The following is a 15,805-nucleotide window of genomic DNA, read 5'->3' as shown; positions in this document are numbered from 1 at the left end:
AGTTTGAGGCGGTAAAATGATTAGACAAACTGAATGATCTCAAAAACAGTGCAGGAAGCCTTTATTCAAACATTGCTTATTTTTTAATGACATTAGCGATTTGTCTGTCACAAAACCGGTTACATTCAGTATGGTCCTGGTTAAAGACAAAACCTTTCTTGAGGGATTGGATCATACAACATAAAGTTGACTTGTTGCATTATGATGCAGAGCCTTGATGTCAATAAAGAGAACGGAGAACTTGCCTTCAACGAGCAACAAACTTTTTGCAAACTGACCACATTTCCAGAACGCGCTGGCAGTGACTTTCGACGGGAGTTTGAAGTTGAATTCTACCAGCTGGTGGACCAATATTTGTTACAAGCATTCCTTTTCTGGAATTTCTCTTGGGATCACCTTTCAGAAAAAGAGTGATTTAAACTGCAAGCGATCTTTATTTTTGTAGTTTACATGGAAACCTTTTGGGGGGGGGGGGGGGGTTAAGCCAAAAACATGATGTTTCCAATTGCCCCCCCCCCCCCCATTCCTATGCTGTCTATCAAGTTGAGGGCACGTAGAGGCCACAACCATCTAAATTCAAAGAGATTTAACACACAACATGGTCAATTGCTTTAGAAATGAGGTCAGGCACGAAAACAAATTCGACAACTGCCAACAACGGAAAAACAATGGAAAAGTACAAACTTGTTAATCAGTAACGCTATGGTGAATAATCAACAACAACAAAAAAAAGCATATAAAAGCATCCTCATTGTTCAGCTCACAAACAAACGTAACTTTCATCATGATACATGCAAATGATTCCATACATACATCACTAGACTGTATCTTGTGCAAACATTTTCCGTAAGGAATGAAAAGTATGAGATTTGACGTGACGGCAGTGACATCTCCTCCCTCTTTCAGAGGGTAAACACATCCGAGTGCAAAAGGTTGCAGGAAAGCTTATAAAGGTTATTTGGCCATACCGTCCAACCTGTGGACCACGACGATCTTATTCTTGATTACTGTGACATCTACAATAGATGGTGCAAACTTACTTTTGTAGTACTGTGTTGATATTTGCGACCATGAGACGGCCGAGGATCACGTTCAGTCAGGACGCGTTGTGGTGGAAACTTGATTCGGCTCTTCCATCCTCTCATTTGCTACCGCTTATCCCGTTTAGCATCGCAGATTAGCTTTAGCATTAGCTAGCACTAAAAGAGCGCGCAAACTCCCCACATTTTTGGGCAAGACACGCGCTAACCACGTGTTCTACAATGACGCAGTCACATGTCAACAGCCTATTTCGGAATACGTATCCCAACATGGCCTGTGATTGACTGGCGACCGGTCGAGGGCGTACCTTACTTCTCGCTCAAATTCACCTTGGCTAGGCAACCCCAGTGAGGATAAGCACAAACAGAAAGCGGCTGCGTGGATGGCCTTCAACTTTCGCAGTACTGTACACCACGGCAAAAGTACAAAAACAGTCATACTCATGTGATGAACCTCGAAAATTGCAATTCACTCAGAAATTGGGTGAGTGCGCCGAGAGACGATAGGGAACCAAATAAGAAAAAAAACAAAACATTGAGGGCATACAAATGGCAAGACAACAGAAACCAAGCTTTTTCACTTGGGTTAAAAGTAAAATCTTTTCGTTAAAGTCTGACCTTTTGACGCAGTTTGTCTACGTTTCCAAACAAAGTCTCCTTTTGGTTCCTTTCACATGAACGTATTCTCCATCCGAAATCGACGCTGACCATCTTAGTTCATTTACACTCCTGGTCCGCAATCCGCACATAGTCCTCATCAGACGATCCTTGTAGCCCGAGCGTGCGGGGCGGCTCCAAAACGAAAGGGCTTGATCTACTCAGTTCTGAGGGGTGGAGTGATAATAACCTTGATGGTGGTGGTGACTTTGTGGGGTGGAGTAGTAGTTGTGGTGGTGGTGCTGGGTACTCTGGATGTTTCCGTAAGCGAACAGGAGGGGGGCCGTGGAGGGGGGCTGGCTGGACGCCGGGGTCCCGTTACACTGGATGGAGCCGTACCAATTGGACACGCAACTGGGCTGTGCAGCGGAGGAGGGCAGGCTGAAAGAGAGACATGAGACCGTGTCCGCCGTGTATGTTGCAGGTGCTGGACCCGTTCATCGGGAAAAAAAAAAAAAAAAAAAAAAAGTCCAAGGAATGAATGGTCGCGCTATTAGGCGCATGGGAAATGGTTGTAACGTGTCTTTTAATGAGGTGGGGAAATAGCGGTCCACAATACATATAAAAATATACAGTAATGGAGTGATGCAAATGAGAGGCAACTTTCCTTGTCATTTGCTAAGCGCACCTAGTCCGGATAAATTGATTTTTTTTTTACCTTGCCGCCTTGAACCGGCGGTGGGCCCTTGCGTTGTTTGGCCCTAATCAATTAATCAGAGCCGTTGGATCCTTGAGCAATTTTGAACCGGATTGTTTTGTCACAAACGTCGACAAAGTGTTACGTCGAGCAACGGCGCGATAACAACCAATGTGCAAACGGGATCTTTTATGTACCGCAGGAGTTGTGCGATACAACAATGCCGCGCTCATGTCGCTTTACGACATATCTAATGCTGCATAGTTGCTACAAGCGGGTGGAAATACCGTCGCTGTTGTGAAATGCGCTCTATAAATTAAGTTGTATCGTATTGAAATACACATGACATCATCTGGTACCGCAAACTGAATTTGACTCGACTTTCATCGAATTCTCGTCGACTACGTCAACGTCTTTAGCCATCGCGTGTGGGTTCGCACCTGGCCCGATCGCCCCTGTTGCTTCTGGACAGGTCGTCGTCGCTGTCATATCGCCTTGGGTTGTCAAAAAAAGAATCCCTGGAGCCGAATGTGTGGCCGTTGAGGATCCCCGCGGGAACCTGGCACACATGCAAGCTTTGTTATAACATCTGGGTTGCACCATTCACGTCTTTGTAAAAGATTGGCAGCGTGACGTCCATTCCTTTATAAGCTTGTAGACTAAAACCATCAAAGGACAGCGCGCCGATAATAACAGTTCGCTAACTACCGTATGCACTTTAATACAAATAATGTGTGTTTGTTTGTCTATCTATGCCACATGACAGATAAAATTCATTCTCTTCCACTAGATGGCCAAAGGTACAACTGAATTGTTTATCTGCCCGTTGCCATTCTATAAGATAATAATAGCTTTGGGTTTGGCAAAACAGGCCCAGATTTCTCACTTTGCGAGTAAACGAGAAGAGATATCGCTTCATTATCATCATCATCATCATCATCATCACAAAAGACAAATGAGAGTATAGTAAAGTTAGTAGGGGTGTGATGAATATCGATTTGAATTGCAAAATCGGTTTTGATGTGCAAGATGTGAGTGTATTGGTGCACAAACCATCAATCAGTCATCATATTGCACCTCGTGCATCGGGTATAAGTACTGAATCAGATTTTATTAGAGAGATGCACAACCCCACCCCCCAATTTACGCTACTAACGGGTTAATTCATATTGTAAAACGAGGCTTGACATGTGACTATTTTTCTTTGCAGAGCAGTTTTGCGAATCTACATCTTCATTTGAGGAGCAACTTTCCAACTTTGTGGTGCTTTTTATTTTTTAAAATTATTTTTGAAGGTTAATCCCAGTGCACTGAGGCAAGGGTTTTATTAGACAATAACAATATGACAATACAATGAATGAAAAAAAAAAAAAACGTTTTTTTTTTATACACATATAGAATCAAGTTTTTATTTTTTTAAATCCGCAATGTGTACAGTAAACTTTATTTTCTCATCCAGAAATTGTCAAATCTTGAAGCTAAACTGATTTAAAAAAGCGCTGCTGCCATGTGATTCTATAAAATGGCATTGATTAAAACCGTATTTACATTTGTTCCTTTATTTACTCTACGTAGAGCTACAAAATAACGTGTACCAAAAAAAAAAAAAACCTTAAAAAACAAACAAACTGCATCCAGATAACTTTTTTATAGTTAGGATTGGTAATGAGTAAAAAAAAAAAAAAAAAAAAATAGCGGTAAGCAGTGCCTCTGCTTTGAGTAGCTGGGTGTGTCCAGATAACCCCTTTTCCTGCCCTCCCACATTTCCTTCAACGCTTCCTTACTAGGGTTTGTCTCTCCTTTGTGCTCTCTTACTGCGTAACTTGAGCTCGTGCAGTCAGTGGCTAATTAGTAATAATTAGTCATTGAAAATCAGGTGCGGGCTCTTTTAAGTTCACATGAGAAAGGCTCCCGATGCACACCGCTACTTTTGATGGTAGGCACTTTTTAATTAATGATTATTAATTGATTATTAAATGAGTATTAATGAGGCGCAAAACAGTTTGAAGCAAAAACAGCCAAGCGAAACCGCTTTTTTTTTTTTTCGAGCCTGGTCAAATGATTTCCTACTTCCAACAATAAACTCGTTACATCATACTCCGTAGAACTGAACCGTTCCTTATTGAATCAAAATTGTTATCCCACCTTAAACGGCGCCGTCCTTTGAATCGTACCACTCCTCGTGTATCGAGACGCGCACCCAATCGCCTTTTGTTGGATAGGTGCACACCTCTAAATGTTAGCTACCTGTATTCATATATTTTAAGTCCTAGTCACTGTAGTCGTGTCTTTTAAGTCGAAGTGTCCCAATACGTTTGCTCACCAACTATAGTTTCATTACAAATTTTGTATATCCGATGAAGAAATAAATAGATGAACTGTTGATCTCTCAGTCATCTTTTTATGTCAAACTCGGACACACACACACACACAAAAGAGGAATTACTGTTAATAATGACAATTTTTTTTCTTTTCTTTTTACCAGGTTCTGTTTGGGCTTCTGGACTCGGAAGAAAAGGACCATCAAGCTGGTAGGCAGCAGCTCCCAAAAGAACAAAATAATCCCATACACCATGTAGGCCTCGTCGCTGAACTTCAGAACATCAGCCTGCAACACACGCACACACAATCTAAATATTGCACCAGGGACGCGTGGTCCGGGCTGTCCCCTCTCCTGCAAACGAATAGTATAAAAGAGTCAACACTAATCGTGATTTAGTTTCCATTTGAATAAGAATTGTCCATTTTAATTCTGCGGTTCGTGCTTTGGATTGATTTTTCTTTTTCAATCCAATTATGGTAAATGAACGATTGTGCCAATCGGTAACGGGAGATGTAACTTAAACTATGTTAGCAATGGCACTTTTCTTCAGCTAATCAGATTTCAGATGAATTAAATCAGCAAAAATTTGGGCGATTTTTGAGTCCCGTCCCCCCCCCCCCCCCTCCTGTTAGAAGTTGCAAGTTTTAGTGACTCCACTCCCCAAATTGAGCAGTAACTATTCACCTGATCTGAAACACTGTACCAGCTGTAGTTGCACAAATCAGGTCTGCCCAGTGGAGACAGCGCCACCACCAGGTTGTAACAAGCTCTCGACGTGTACAGGAGGATGACAATCGCTCCTACAGCTGTCGCTTGACACACTGATGTCCCCTGCGGAAAAACAGAAAATGAAAACGGTATTTTTAAGTGTCTTGCGGCACATCTTCAACACATGCCAGCAGTTCGTTTTCCACACAGTTTATCAAGGCGTATTTTTTTTTTTTTAGGATTGGTCTGTGATTGCGAGCTACCGCCCGTGTGTGAAAGTGACTTTCACCTTCCCCTACCTTGGATTGGAGGAAAACATTGGCGGATGACATCTTGGCAATGCGGAAGATGCAGACGGCCAAAGACACGGCGCACAAGACAAACAGACTGTCGTTGATCAGGACGCGTGCCAAGACGGCGTGTCTCACACTCCTGTCGCTTGACACATCACAAGTCAATCGTTAAAACGTAGCCTTGAGGTGTCTGTGCCTTACTTGAGTATTCATTATTCTGACATTTTACTTTGACTCTGGACATTTGAACAAAAATATCTGTATATTGTACTCCTTATATGTGAAAATAAGTGTTTTTTTTTTTTTTTCAACCACTGTAGATGCTGACAACATAAAAAAAAAGATAACAATAGAGGTCAGGTGAAAGAGGTCAATAGCGGTCTAGTCAAGCGCGGTTGTCTTGTGCTAGCCAAAAAAAAACAGCAACAATTCAACAATTCAATTATTTAAAAAAAAAAAAAAAAAAAAAAAAAAAATGTACAAGCAAGGCTATATTTTTTCACTTGGTATCATTAGCTACTTAAAGCGGAAGTCAAAGCAAACATATTTATTTCAAGAATATGTTTTATATGTGAAAATAAGTGTTTTTTTGTTTTTAACCACTGTAGATGCTGACAACATAAAAAAAAGATAACAATAGAGGTCAGGTGAAAGAGGTCAATAGCGGTCTAGTCAAGCGCAGTTGTCTTGTGCTAGCCAAAAAAAAACAGCAACAATTCAACAATTCAATTATTTAAAAAAAAAAAAAAAAAAATGTACAAGCAAGGCTATATTTTTTCACTTGGTATCATTAGCTACTTAAAGCGGAAGTCAAAGCAAACATATTTATTTCAAGAATATGTTTTATGCAAGCCGACTAGTTGAAACAGGGCATTCTGATAAATATTGCGTTTGTGGAATAAGTGTTAATCCACTCGTTTTTAGCCATCTCTGGGGGCGGCCATTTTGTCTTCTGTCGACTGAAAATGACATCACAACCGCTCACGACGACCAATCACGGCTCAGATTCAGAAAACAGGTCAGCCGTGATTGGTCGTTGTGAGCAGTTGTGATGTCATTTTCAGTCGACAGAAGACAAAATGGCCACCCCCCAGAGATGGCTAAAAACAAGTGCATTTTGCAACTTAACTTATATTCCACAAACGCAAAATTAATCAGAATGCCGTGTTTCAACTAGTGGGCCTGCTGGGAACATATTCTTGAAAAAAAAATAGGCTTGGGTTGACTTCCGGTTTAAGGATATTTTTGCTAGTCAGTTCACGTTAGCAAAGGTACTGGAGCATGTTTTGATAATATTAAAGATTGAGCTATTGCTAGCTAGCAACTTGGTTTGGAAAAACAACTAACAAAAACACATTTTGTATGTAACTGACAGCAAATTTTCAGTTAATTTCTTTTTAAGTTTTGTACTGAAGTATATGGGAGAGTCATGATAAATGATGACTTGGATGAGGTTAATTCAAGCCAACTGGACTTGTCTTGTTTGTGGAATTTCTCATGTTTTTTTTTTTCTTGTTTTCCAAAAACGTTTAAAAAATGACTTGGCCAATCAATCACACTATATGACTGACAATATATGTCCTTTATTGTAATCATTCACTTGTTCGAACCCTTACCTTGGCAATTCCGAACGCTCCAAAGCTCCTTGCACCAACAACGCGCATGTTAAATTCACCACCAGGAAACATATACAGAGGGACAGCAAGAACAATGATAGAGCAATCCTAGAGAGAAATAAAAAAAACAGTAGAGTTTTTTTAAGTTTCATTCTATACACTTATTGGACACTTTGTTAGGTACAGCTGCACCATCTATTTTAATTCGCTCAAATATGAGACTAGTGCTCACTGGCAAAAAAAAGAAAAAAAAACACAACGTTGATTAATGTGGTGGTGGATGCTCGAGGGATACAACAGCCATTTAGAACATGTAACATTCCACATTTTTAAATGTATTATTTACTATACCGTCACTCCAAAATAAACACGATAAACACTACTCCAGCACCGCAAACTACAACCACAAACACAATGGTAGATTCATATCTTTGAAAGTATTTGTATGTCAACAAACCTTTACCTGTATTTGGTGAGCTCTGGGGAATATTTGGCTTTTGCCTTAAACACCACCTAAGAAATACATAAAAAATAAATAAATAAGTATTATTGTAGAAAGGCAACACGTGATGAAGTGTTGGTTATGAGAAGGTAGGAAGAGGAGTAAAATGTTCCCTTCTTTTAGTAGAGCCATGTGAACTTGACAGAGTCTCAGGACATTCCTGTGGAATTAAATGAACACTCACGCGCATACACAGGACATAAAATGCAGTCTGTGAGGTGGAAACAAATTGGATTTGCAATGCGCTCGCACAGCTCCTAATTTCACAACTGTCAGATAACATGCGTGTGTTACACTGCATGTAGGGAAAATCATCATCTCAGTGTTTGAATAACACATGTAATGTTTACCACATCTCCTTCTCTGACATTAATGGAAAAAAAAAAAAAAATGCACGAACATCGCCAATCATTCAGGTGGCCGGGGCCTTTGACCAAACTATTGCTAGCTTGGTTCAACAGCTGAAAACAAGTTCATACGCTTACTTATTAATCTTGTATTGCTCACTTATCCTTCCTTATTTCGGCTTATTGCATTGCGGTTTGGGGAAATACCTACAGAAGTCATTGAGGGACTTTATTTAGCCTTCAGAAAAAAAAGCAGTCTGGATTGTGCGCACTGATGTCGGGTTCAGACCCCGTACAAAAACACGCTGTTCCTCAAATCAAACATTTCAAAGCTTGAAGAGTAAAACTAGATACAAATATTTGAATGTTATACACAGCAAGTAACAACCAACTTCCCAGTAATATTCAACAGTCGTTGACAAACAGGGAGGGTGAATATACTTTAAGAGGAGCATTTAATTTTAAGGTTGCGCGTGTTCGCAAGAGCCAGTGCATCACTCGAAGTGGTTTTCATTTATGGAGGAATGGTTTAGATGACTTAAAAAGTGCTGCTAATATATATCAATTTAAAAACGATATAACTATTTTCATAAATACTTTAATGATAACTAAATGAATAATAGTAATATATGAATATATATGTATATAAACTTAAAAACTATATAAATATTTTGATAAATACTATAATGATAACTAAATGAATAATAATAATAACCAATAACATAAATACTAAATATGCATAATATATAGCTCCAGGGTTTCTCCTGGTCAAAATTTGTGTTATGGCTTGTAAGAATTGAGCAGATGACATCTATACTGCAGCGATGATGACATCTTGTTTTTATTTTATACCTACTGCACGTGGCATTTTTGTTTTTCATATCAGCATTTCAACTTGTCAGCGGCTCCAGAGGCAATGAAGACACAACCTTCTACCCCCACACGAGGTTTGAAGAGAAATAGTGACTCACTGCATTTTGGAAGCCTCTTCCCAGCCTGGTCCCTCACTCAAATCTGTCCCACAAGCAACAACAACTCGCCATTTTCCTCCCCGCGAAAAATACACTAATGACGGATTGATGAGGGATGACGAACTAAATAAAGGTTAATCTGTCTATTTTAAAATTTGTCCTGTCACTCGTCGACCATCAGCAAAATGGGCGTCCGTCAGGGACGGAAGGACGGACCGGGCCGTCACACAGACGGAACGCCCAGCTCTGTCTATAAGCTTGTGTGCTATTGAAAGGTTCGTCAGACTCGCCGACGGACGCCCGTTTAAAAATAGAGGCGGACCGGCGCTATAGACGGGTACTATTTTTTTTTCCCCCTGGAAAAAAAAGTCAGTCATTCGCCTTTTTTTCCCCCCCTGGGAAAAAAAGGCGAATGACGGACAACGGAAGGGTACCCACGCTGCAGACGGATGACGAATAATGGACGCTCAATTTTTAGAAAAATCCCCAGCTTTGATTTTGTCCTACATTACACTTTTTCCCTGACGTGTTTGTGACGTAGTTAGCACATTCTCGAAGCCAGGGGTGTCCAAACGTTCTGCAAAGAGGTGAGGTGAGGTGAAAATGTGCGGGGCTGACCATTCAGCTTGTGTAGATAGACAGATATATATCGTATTCGCTATGGACCCCAAGAAAGTGATGGAGAAACTAGGAAAAAAAAAAAGAAGAAAACTGTTGTTTTTTTTTTCTTTCTAAAAAGGGACGCGTTTGGTTGATCTCGCCAAAGAATATGACCGTAATGTATCGACAGTCGCCACGTTATTAAATATGTACTTTCAAAACGGCATGTAAAAAACACTTCTGAGAGAGAACATGAACCAAAAGAGGGCAAAAAGCGATGAGGACCGCAATTAAAAGGTAAACGACCATCATTTTTTTATTCTTTACTCGGACACGGACAACTCTCATTTATTGTGCAATAATCTAATTGTAACATGTATTTGTTACATGTTTTGATGCATTTTTATGCTTTATAAAACATTTATGTCTCAATATTGGGGGGCTTGGAACGGATTAGGGCATTTACATGGAAAACACGCCTCTACTCGTTAAGAAATTTCTTCCAGAACCAATTAATTTCGTAAGTAGAGGTACCACTATATATGACAATTTCCACTTGTCCTGGAAGCAACGGCCTTCTCTGTGTCAACTTTTTTTCCCCCCACTACACTATTTTAAAAACGGACAGGAAAGGGCAACACAAAAGGTCATGCCGCAAGGTGTTCATTCTGACACCGATTACACGACTTTGCGATGGCTGTTCGGAGAGGCAGAGTGTTCTCGGAGCCTATTTCCGAAAGCGCCCGAGAGGGCAACCGCAGCTCATCGATATCTGGTGGTCAAATACAAACGAGCTTTTTTTTTTTTTTTTACATGTGTATTTTGTACTAGAGAACTAGATTAGAACTAGAGAACTAGATTAGCTTTCGGGCTCACATATGCCTCATGGCAACACAGAAGATCGCCGACGGCGAACGCAGTTGAGTTTGCTGTAATGTCTTATTTCACGGATCCGATCTATGATTCATTGATCAAACGGGAAAATCACGTAATTACAGTCAATCAAAGATCACGCATAAAATGCAAAATATTGACGAATGTAAATGTCTACTATTTGGTAAACTGCTGCTTGTTGTGAAGTGAGGTTTTTTTTTTTGGGGGGGGGGGATGTTTTGAATATCATGATCTTTGTCTTATGTTTAAAAAAAAACAAGAACAATCAGGAAAAAATAAAAAATTTGGTCGATGTTTGCCCATTTTAAATTGAAGTGATTTAATCGGCGGGTTTCGATCAGGTGTGTTGCAGCGGGGAGGGATGGAAAACATGCGGCATAGGTGCCCTTGAGGACCGGACTTGGTGACCCCTGTCATACAGAAAGCGAAAGAGCATTTTAAACTTGCTGAATGTGTATTTCAATGAGGCCTAATCAGAAGATAATCATTTTTCTCCTCCTCCTCATCTCTTTTGGGGTCCGCGACTATTGCGGTTAGTTTTTGCGGTGTGTGTGCACTCAACGTGGGTTCCGCTGACTTTTCAAGTTGCGTAACTGCATATGTGTAAACAATCTGGATTGTGTGTCAGAATGAAGGTCAGAAGGCAGCCTAGAAAGGAGGCGACTGCGCCAAGAACATAAAACTGTGGGTTCATCCATTCTGGACGCGTGTCTTTGTGCTGCAAATATGGTAATTGACATTGTTACAAGTACAAGCACAGTACAAGTAAGTGCTCAATGGTAAGGAGACGAAGTAAGCAGCTTGAGGCTTTTATCGCAGTAAATGACTTCAAATGCCGCTTGCCCGTGGTGCGGGAATGCAGGATGTGAACACAAAAAGTCCGTGTACTGTAGCAGTCCAATCAGGCTCTGTGCCGTTTCCTTTTTGCACATTTGGCACATTTAGCAACAGTATTAAATTGTTGAGTTCCCTTGACAAATGCGTGTCACATGTAGCAAATGTAGTATACTGCATTTAGCTATGTTTTGGCGTCCACTCCCTAGGCCAGAATCTTTTCGCAGACAAGTGCCAAGTGTAGCGCCACTGCATAACTTGATGTACACCGACACAGATGTTTGACGTTCGAAACAAAAGCTGCAGTTGAAATGGTCACGTAAGACATTTGAAATTTGATCACGGTTTATCCGTAGACCACTTTCATCCGTAATCCTAATACCGTGATATATTTTTTAACAAAAATCATTTCAGGCAATTGCAAATGTGAGACAATTTGCTCAAAGTGGCTAATACGGCAAATGAGTGACGACCTGAGATCAGGGATTACGCAATAGTGCAGTCGGGAATTCGGCTCAGTAAAAACAAAAAACAAACAAAAAATAAAATAAAATATATATATATATATATATATATATAAATAAAGTAAATAAATTTATATATATATATATTTTTTTTTAATTCATTTACTTTTTATATATATATATATATATATATATATATATATATATATATATAAAAAGTAAATACATTTAAAAAAATATATATATATATATATATAAATTTATTTACTTATATATATAAATTTATTTACTTATATATATATATATATATATATATATATATATATATATATATATATATAAGAAAAGTAAATAAATTAAAATAGAGAGAGAGAGAGAGAGAGAGAGAGATTAGTCATGACATATTGTACATATGTCGTCGACAGAAGGCCAATATCTGATTTCTGGTGTAACCAAGTAACAAAAAAGCAATAAAGTTCCTGTCAAAGTCTTCCCGTTTCCTCTTGCGAGCGCAAATTATCTGATGGGCAGCAGTGTTTGATCAGATGTCATGTGAGCAGTCTGAAAAGCCTCATTACTTCTTCCTCACTTCACCGGGATTCAAGGGAATATTCCTTAAGCAGCAGATTTAGCAGTGTTAGTGTGGAGGCGTTGCGCAGACACACACAAACGGCCCTTTGCTACAAACTGTGACTTGCCGAATGTCGGCGTTCATTCTCCATGTTTCTGTTCTACAAGCACCAATAAAGGAAAAAAAAAAAAAAAAAAACGATTGATCTATTGATCTATGTATACTTTGACTCCTTATTGCTGCTAAACTAATTTCACATCTCTGAAACTTGTATATGTTTTAAAGAAGATGTGATCCGCAAAGTCAAATTATGTGTCAAAAAGTCAAGGAACTCAAATATGCACCAATCTTCTAAATGACTGCAGATTTGAAATCCTTGTTGAATTGCCTTTCCAACATTACTTGCTTTGTGAAGTAGTTCCTGTTATATATGAGGTCAAAGCCTTTTTGCCAAAAACGTTGGTGGGCCGTAGCTCCCAAACCCCTGTTCCGATTGACGTAAAAAGTTGAGATTTAGTGTTGTACCGTCACGATCCACAAGTACAAGTTTCATTAAAATCTAAATCTGCTTGGTTCAACCCGCTGGGTGATGTGGGATGGAACGACCCCCACCAGGTGAATTATCATTGTGGAGCATTGTATGTTAAATCGTTTCTTCTAATCATACTGTACGTACTTGATGGATTTAGTGCTATTATGCTAGGTTGGAGACAAAATATCAGGTAGCGCCATGGGGTTCGCTTGCTTTTGTTCGCCGTGTCACTACACGATGGTTGCTTCAAGCGTCGAAAAGGAGGGGATCCTCCGACAGATGAAAAAAAAAAAAAAAAAAAAGTTTGAACATTGCTCGTCTGATGACGGGTGGTTATGTTATTACTTTGGAAACGTGCTGCTAGAAACGCTTAGCTTGCATTCGGTCTGACCGCAACATTAGGCTAGTAGGACTACATTTCTCAGTATTCCTTGGACACAGAAGCGGGAAGTAGTTCTCGTTCCGGCATGACGAAAACATGGACGCCTGGTCGCGATTAGACTCGTGAAAAAGTAAATAGGAAGGAATTTGAATTAAAAAGGACAAACTGAAAAGCCGACATCCATGCATAAGGCGCATCGGATTACAAAGCAAACTTGTCAATTTTGGAGAAAAGGATTTGAAGTGTGCCTTATGTATGATCCGGAAAATACCGTACATTAAAGAAATACTTATATAATATAAACCCAGGAGGGCTCTGAGGTCAGATTCAATCGGGTCAATTAGTGAAGCCCGGAGTTCAAAGCAAACACGGTGAAGCAGCATTAAGATGTTATGCTGCAAATGGAATAGGCTGCCAACAGAAGTGCAGTCAGCCCCAAGTTTTAAATCCTGGTTAAAAACTATGTTTTTATTTCTCATACCTATGATTGAGCTCTTTAATTATTTATTTTTTTGCCCTGTATGTTCTTTTAAGCTATAAAGCTAGTCTGTATTTTGTTTTTAAATGCTTTGAAATGTTGTTCGTGTAATCATGTAAAGAACATCGAGTTACCTTTTGTATGAAATGTGCTATCTAAATTAAGACATCTTGCCTTGATGCCCCATGAAAAATTGATCGCGTGTCCGAGATCGATGCCCCCTTCAAATGGTTTGACAAGGAGGAATTTGAGGGATTCGTTAAGACTTTGCTGGTTGATACGCGAGTCTTCAATTTTTGGGGGTTGTCAGGGATGGGATTGCTGTATGTCCCTTGCTGCCTCACTTCTGCACACCCCTAGCGCATCGTCAGGTGTGTCGCGTTAATTTGTCTATTGCTGGGCATATAATGGATTACTTGTGATTTTTCACTATATTGCATTACAAATAAGGTGCTTTTCTAGGGTAACAAGGTAACAGGTTTTCCTCAGGCGCGGTGGTTTCTTGTAAACCAAATTAGAGGCAGGTGTGGCCAGACACAGCTGAGATGTATCATTCATTACTGTCAAATCAAAATGACTCTTAAAGAAATCAACAACACATTGTTGTGATATGTTAAATTGCATACTCCCTTTGTGAGTATTTTAGCACAATAAAGTTGATGGAGGTGCAAACATGCATTTTGTTTCCTGAACGAACGCACTAAAAACGAAATGGTGTACACGACCCCATCCGGTTGAGAGTCCTTACCTGCCAGAAGTAGAGGTTGAGTAGGCACAGGGTGAAGAACTGGAGGCACACCGGGCAGCAGTAAAGCAGCCAGTAGGCCAGCGGCTGCAGCTGCACGGCCTGCGCCCCATTTTCAAAGTAGAAAGAGAAGAGGGTCGTCCTGAGAGCTGCCCACAGCAAGCACAGAAACAAGAAAGCACTCTGGTAGCTGAAGCGCTTGTATCCGTAGTGCAGAATGAGCCACAGCTGCAGGTAGACGAAGCCGAAGAGGAGCGCGTACAGGACGGTGTACGCGGTGGTGAGGCTCAGCTCCAAGGCAGGAGAGATGGCATCTCCTGCGGGGTTCTCCCGCACGGTGCTCAACAAGCTGGAAGTGACCTCCTCGGCCGTCGAAAACATCTCCGCTCGGGACTAACGCAAGCAAAGCCGCGAACGGCAAAATGGGGTCAAAGCTGACTTGAATTCACAAAAGAGTCCTTTGAAATGTGCGGTCAAAGCATTTTTCCTAAAAATAAGGGGCATCGTGGAACTGCGCGAGGCTGTATGAACTAAAATGATAGCATGAGGGAAAAAAGCCAGTCCAATTTCTCAAAGCACAAAGAAGGTAAAATGGAAATTAAGAAGGAGTTCTCCAGTGACTCTCATGATAAAAAACAACTGGGGGACGGGGGTGGGGGGGGTGTTCTCCGGATCAGCTGTGATGCAATTACCGACCCGCCCCCAAGACTCTAGTTTGAAACAAGAAAAAAAAGCGCTCCGTCACCGCCATCTTGGCTCAATAATCGACCCGCTTCAATGTGATACAGATGACTCAGGAGCCGCCGGGTCGAGATAGTTTCCTTGCAAAAGCGACCACGTGGGAGACACGCCCACTCAGCCAATGGGATATTTTATTGGCTGACCGTGGCACCCATCCTCCACAATGTGCTTTTTCCATTGGTCAATGATGATGTCAACTGACAAGCTACCCGCCTTCTATCTGCGGCGATTGGCCAAACTTCTCAAGCCTTTCGACGGCCCGATTGGTTCAGAAAAAACACGTGTTATCCGAAGTAAACATTTACCTGAAATGTTAATGGCGCTACAAAAAAACTTCTACAAAATAAAAGATAATGAAAATGTTGCAACACATTTTTGTCTAATTGAAAACGCTGACTCTTATCAATCGCAAAAAGCATATTGACATTCTATCACGAGTGATTTCTTTTATGTTTGTTGCCCCGTTTTCT

At 40.4% G+C, this 15,805-nt stretch overlaps 1 protein-coding gene across 2 annotated transcripts; it reads right to left on the bottom strand.

Annotated features, from left to right (window-relative positions):
* Positions 1-44: 44 nt before the first annotated feature.
* On the bottom strand, positions 45-15,409 carry gpr137c (G protein-coupled receptor 137c). Of its 2 annotated transcripts, none has more exons than XM_086036329.1 (8): positions 14,598-15,409; positions 7,738-7,787; positions 7,275-7,382; positions 5,665-5,797; positions 5,342-5,488; positions 4,817-4,942; positions 2,775-2,893; positions 45-2,078 (listed from the first exon to the last, which is right to left on the bottom strand). In XM_086036329.1, the coding sequence occupies exons 1-8, from the start codon at positions 14,973-14,975 to the stop codon at positions 1,859-1,861; spliced, it is 1,281 nt and encodes a 426-aa protein (XP_085892455.1). In that variant the 5' UTR covers positions 14,976-15,409; the 3' UTR covers positions 45-1,858. The 2 variants fall into 2 exon arrangements, with proteins under 2 accessions (XP_085892455.1, XP_085892446.1); XM_086036320.1 differs by having other exon boundaries at positions 5,665-5,803; positions 14,598-15,408.
* Between the last annotated feature and the right edge of the window lie 396 nt (positions 15,410-15,805).

The sequence above is a fragment of the Filicampus tigris genome, chromosome 1 (assembly GCF_054856515.1).
Source record: "Filicampus tigris isolate MCC_2025a chromosome 1, RoL_Ftig_1.0, whole genome shotgun sequence".
In the NCBI taxonomy this organism is placed as follows: Eukaryota; Metazoa; Chordata; class Actinopteri; order Syngnathiformes; family Syngnathidae; genus Filicampus; species Filicampus tigris.
The sequence above is the reverse complement of the archived record's forward strand: the minus strand, read 5'-3'. Positions and strand labels throughout refer to the sequence as shown.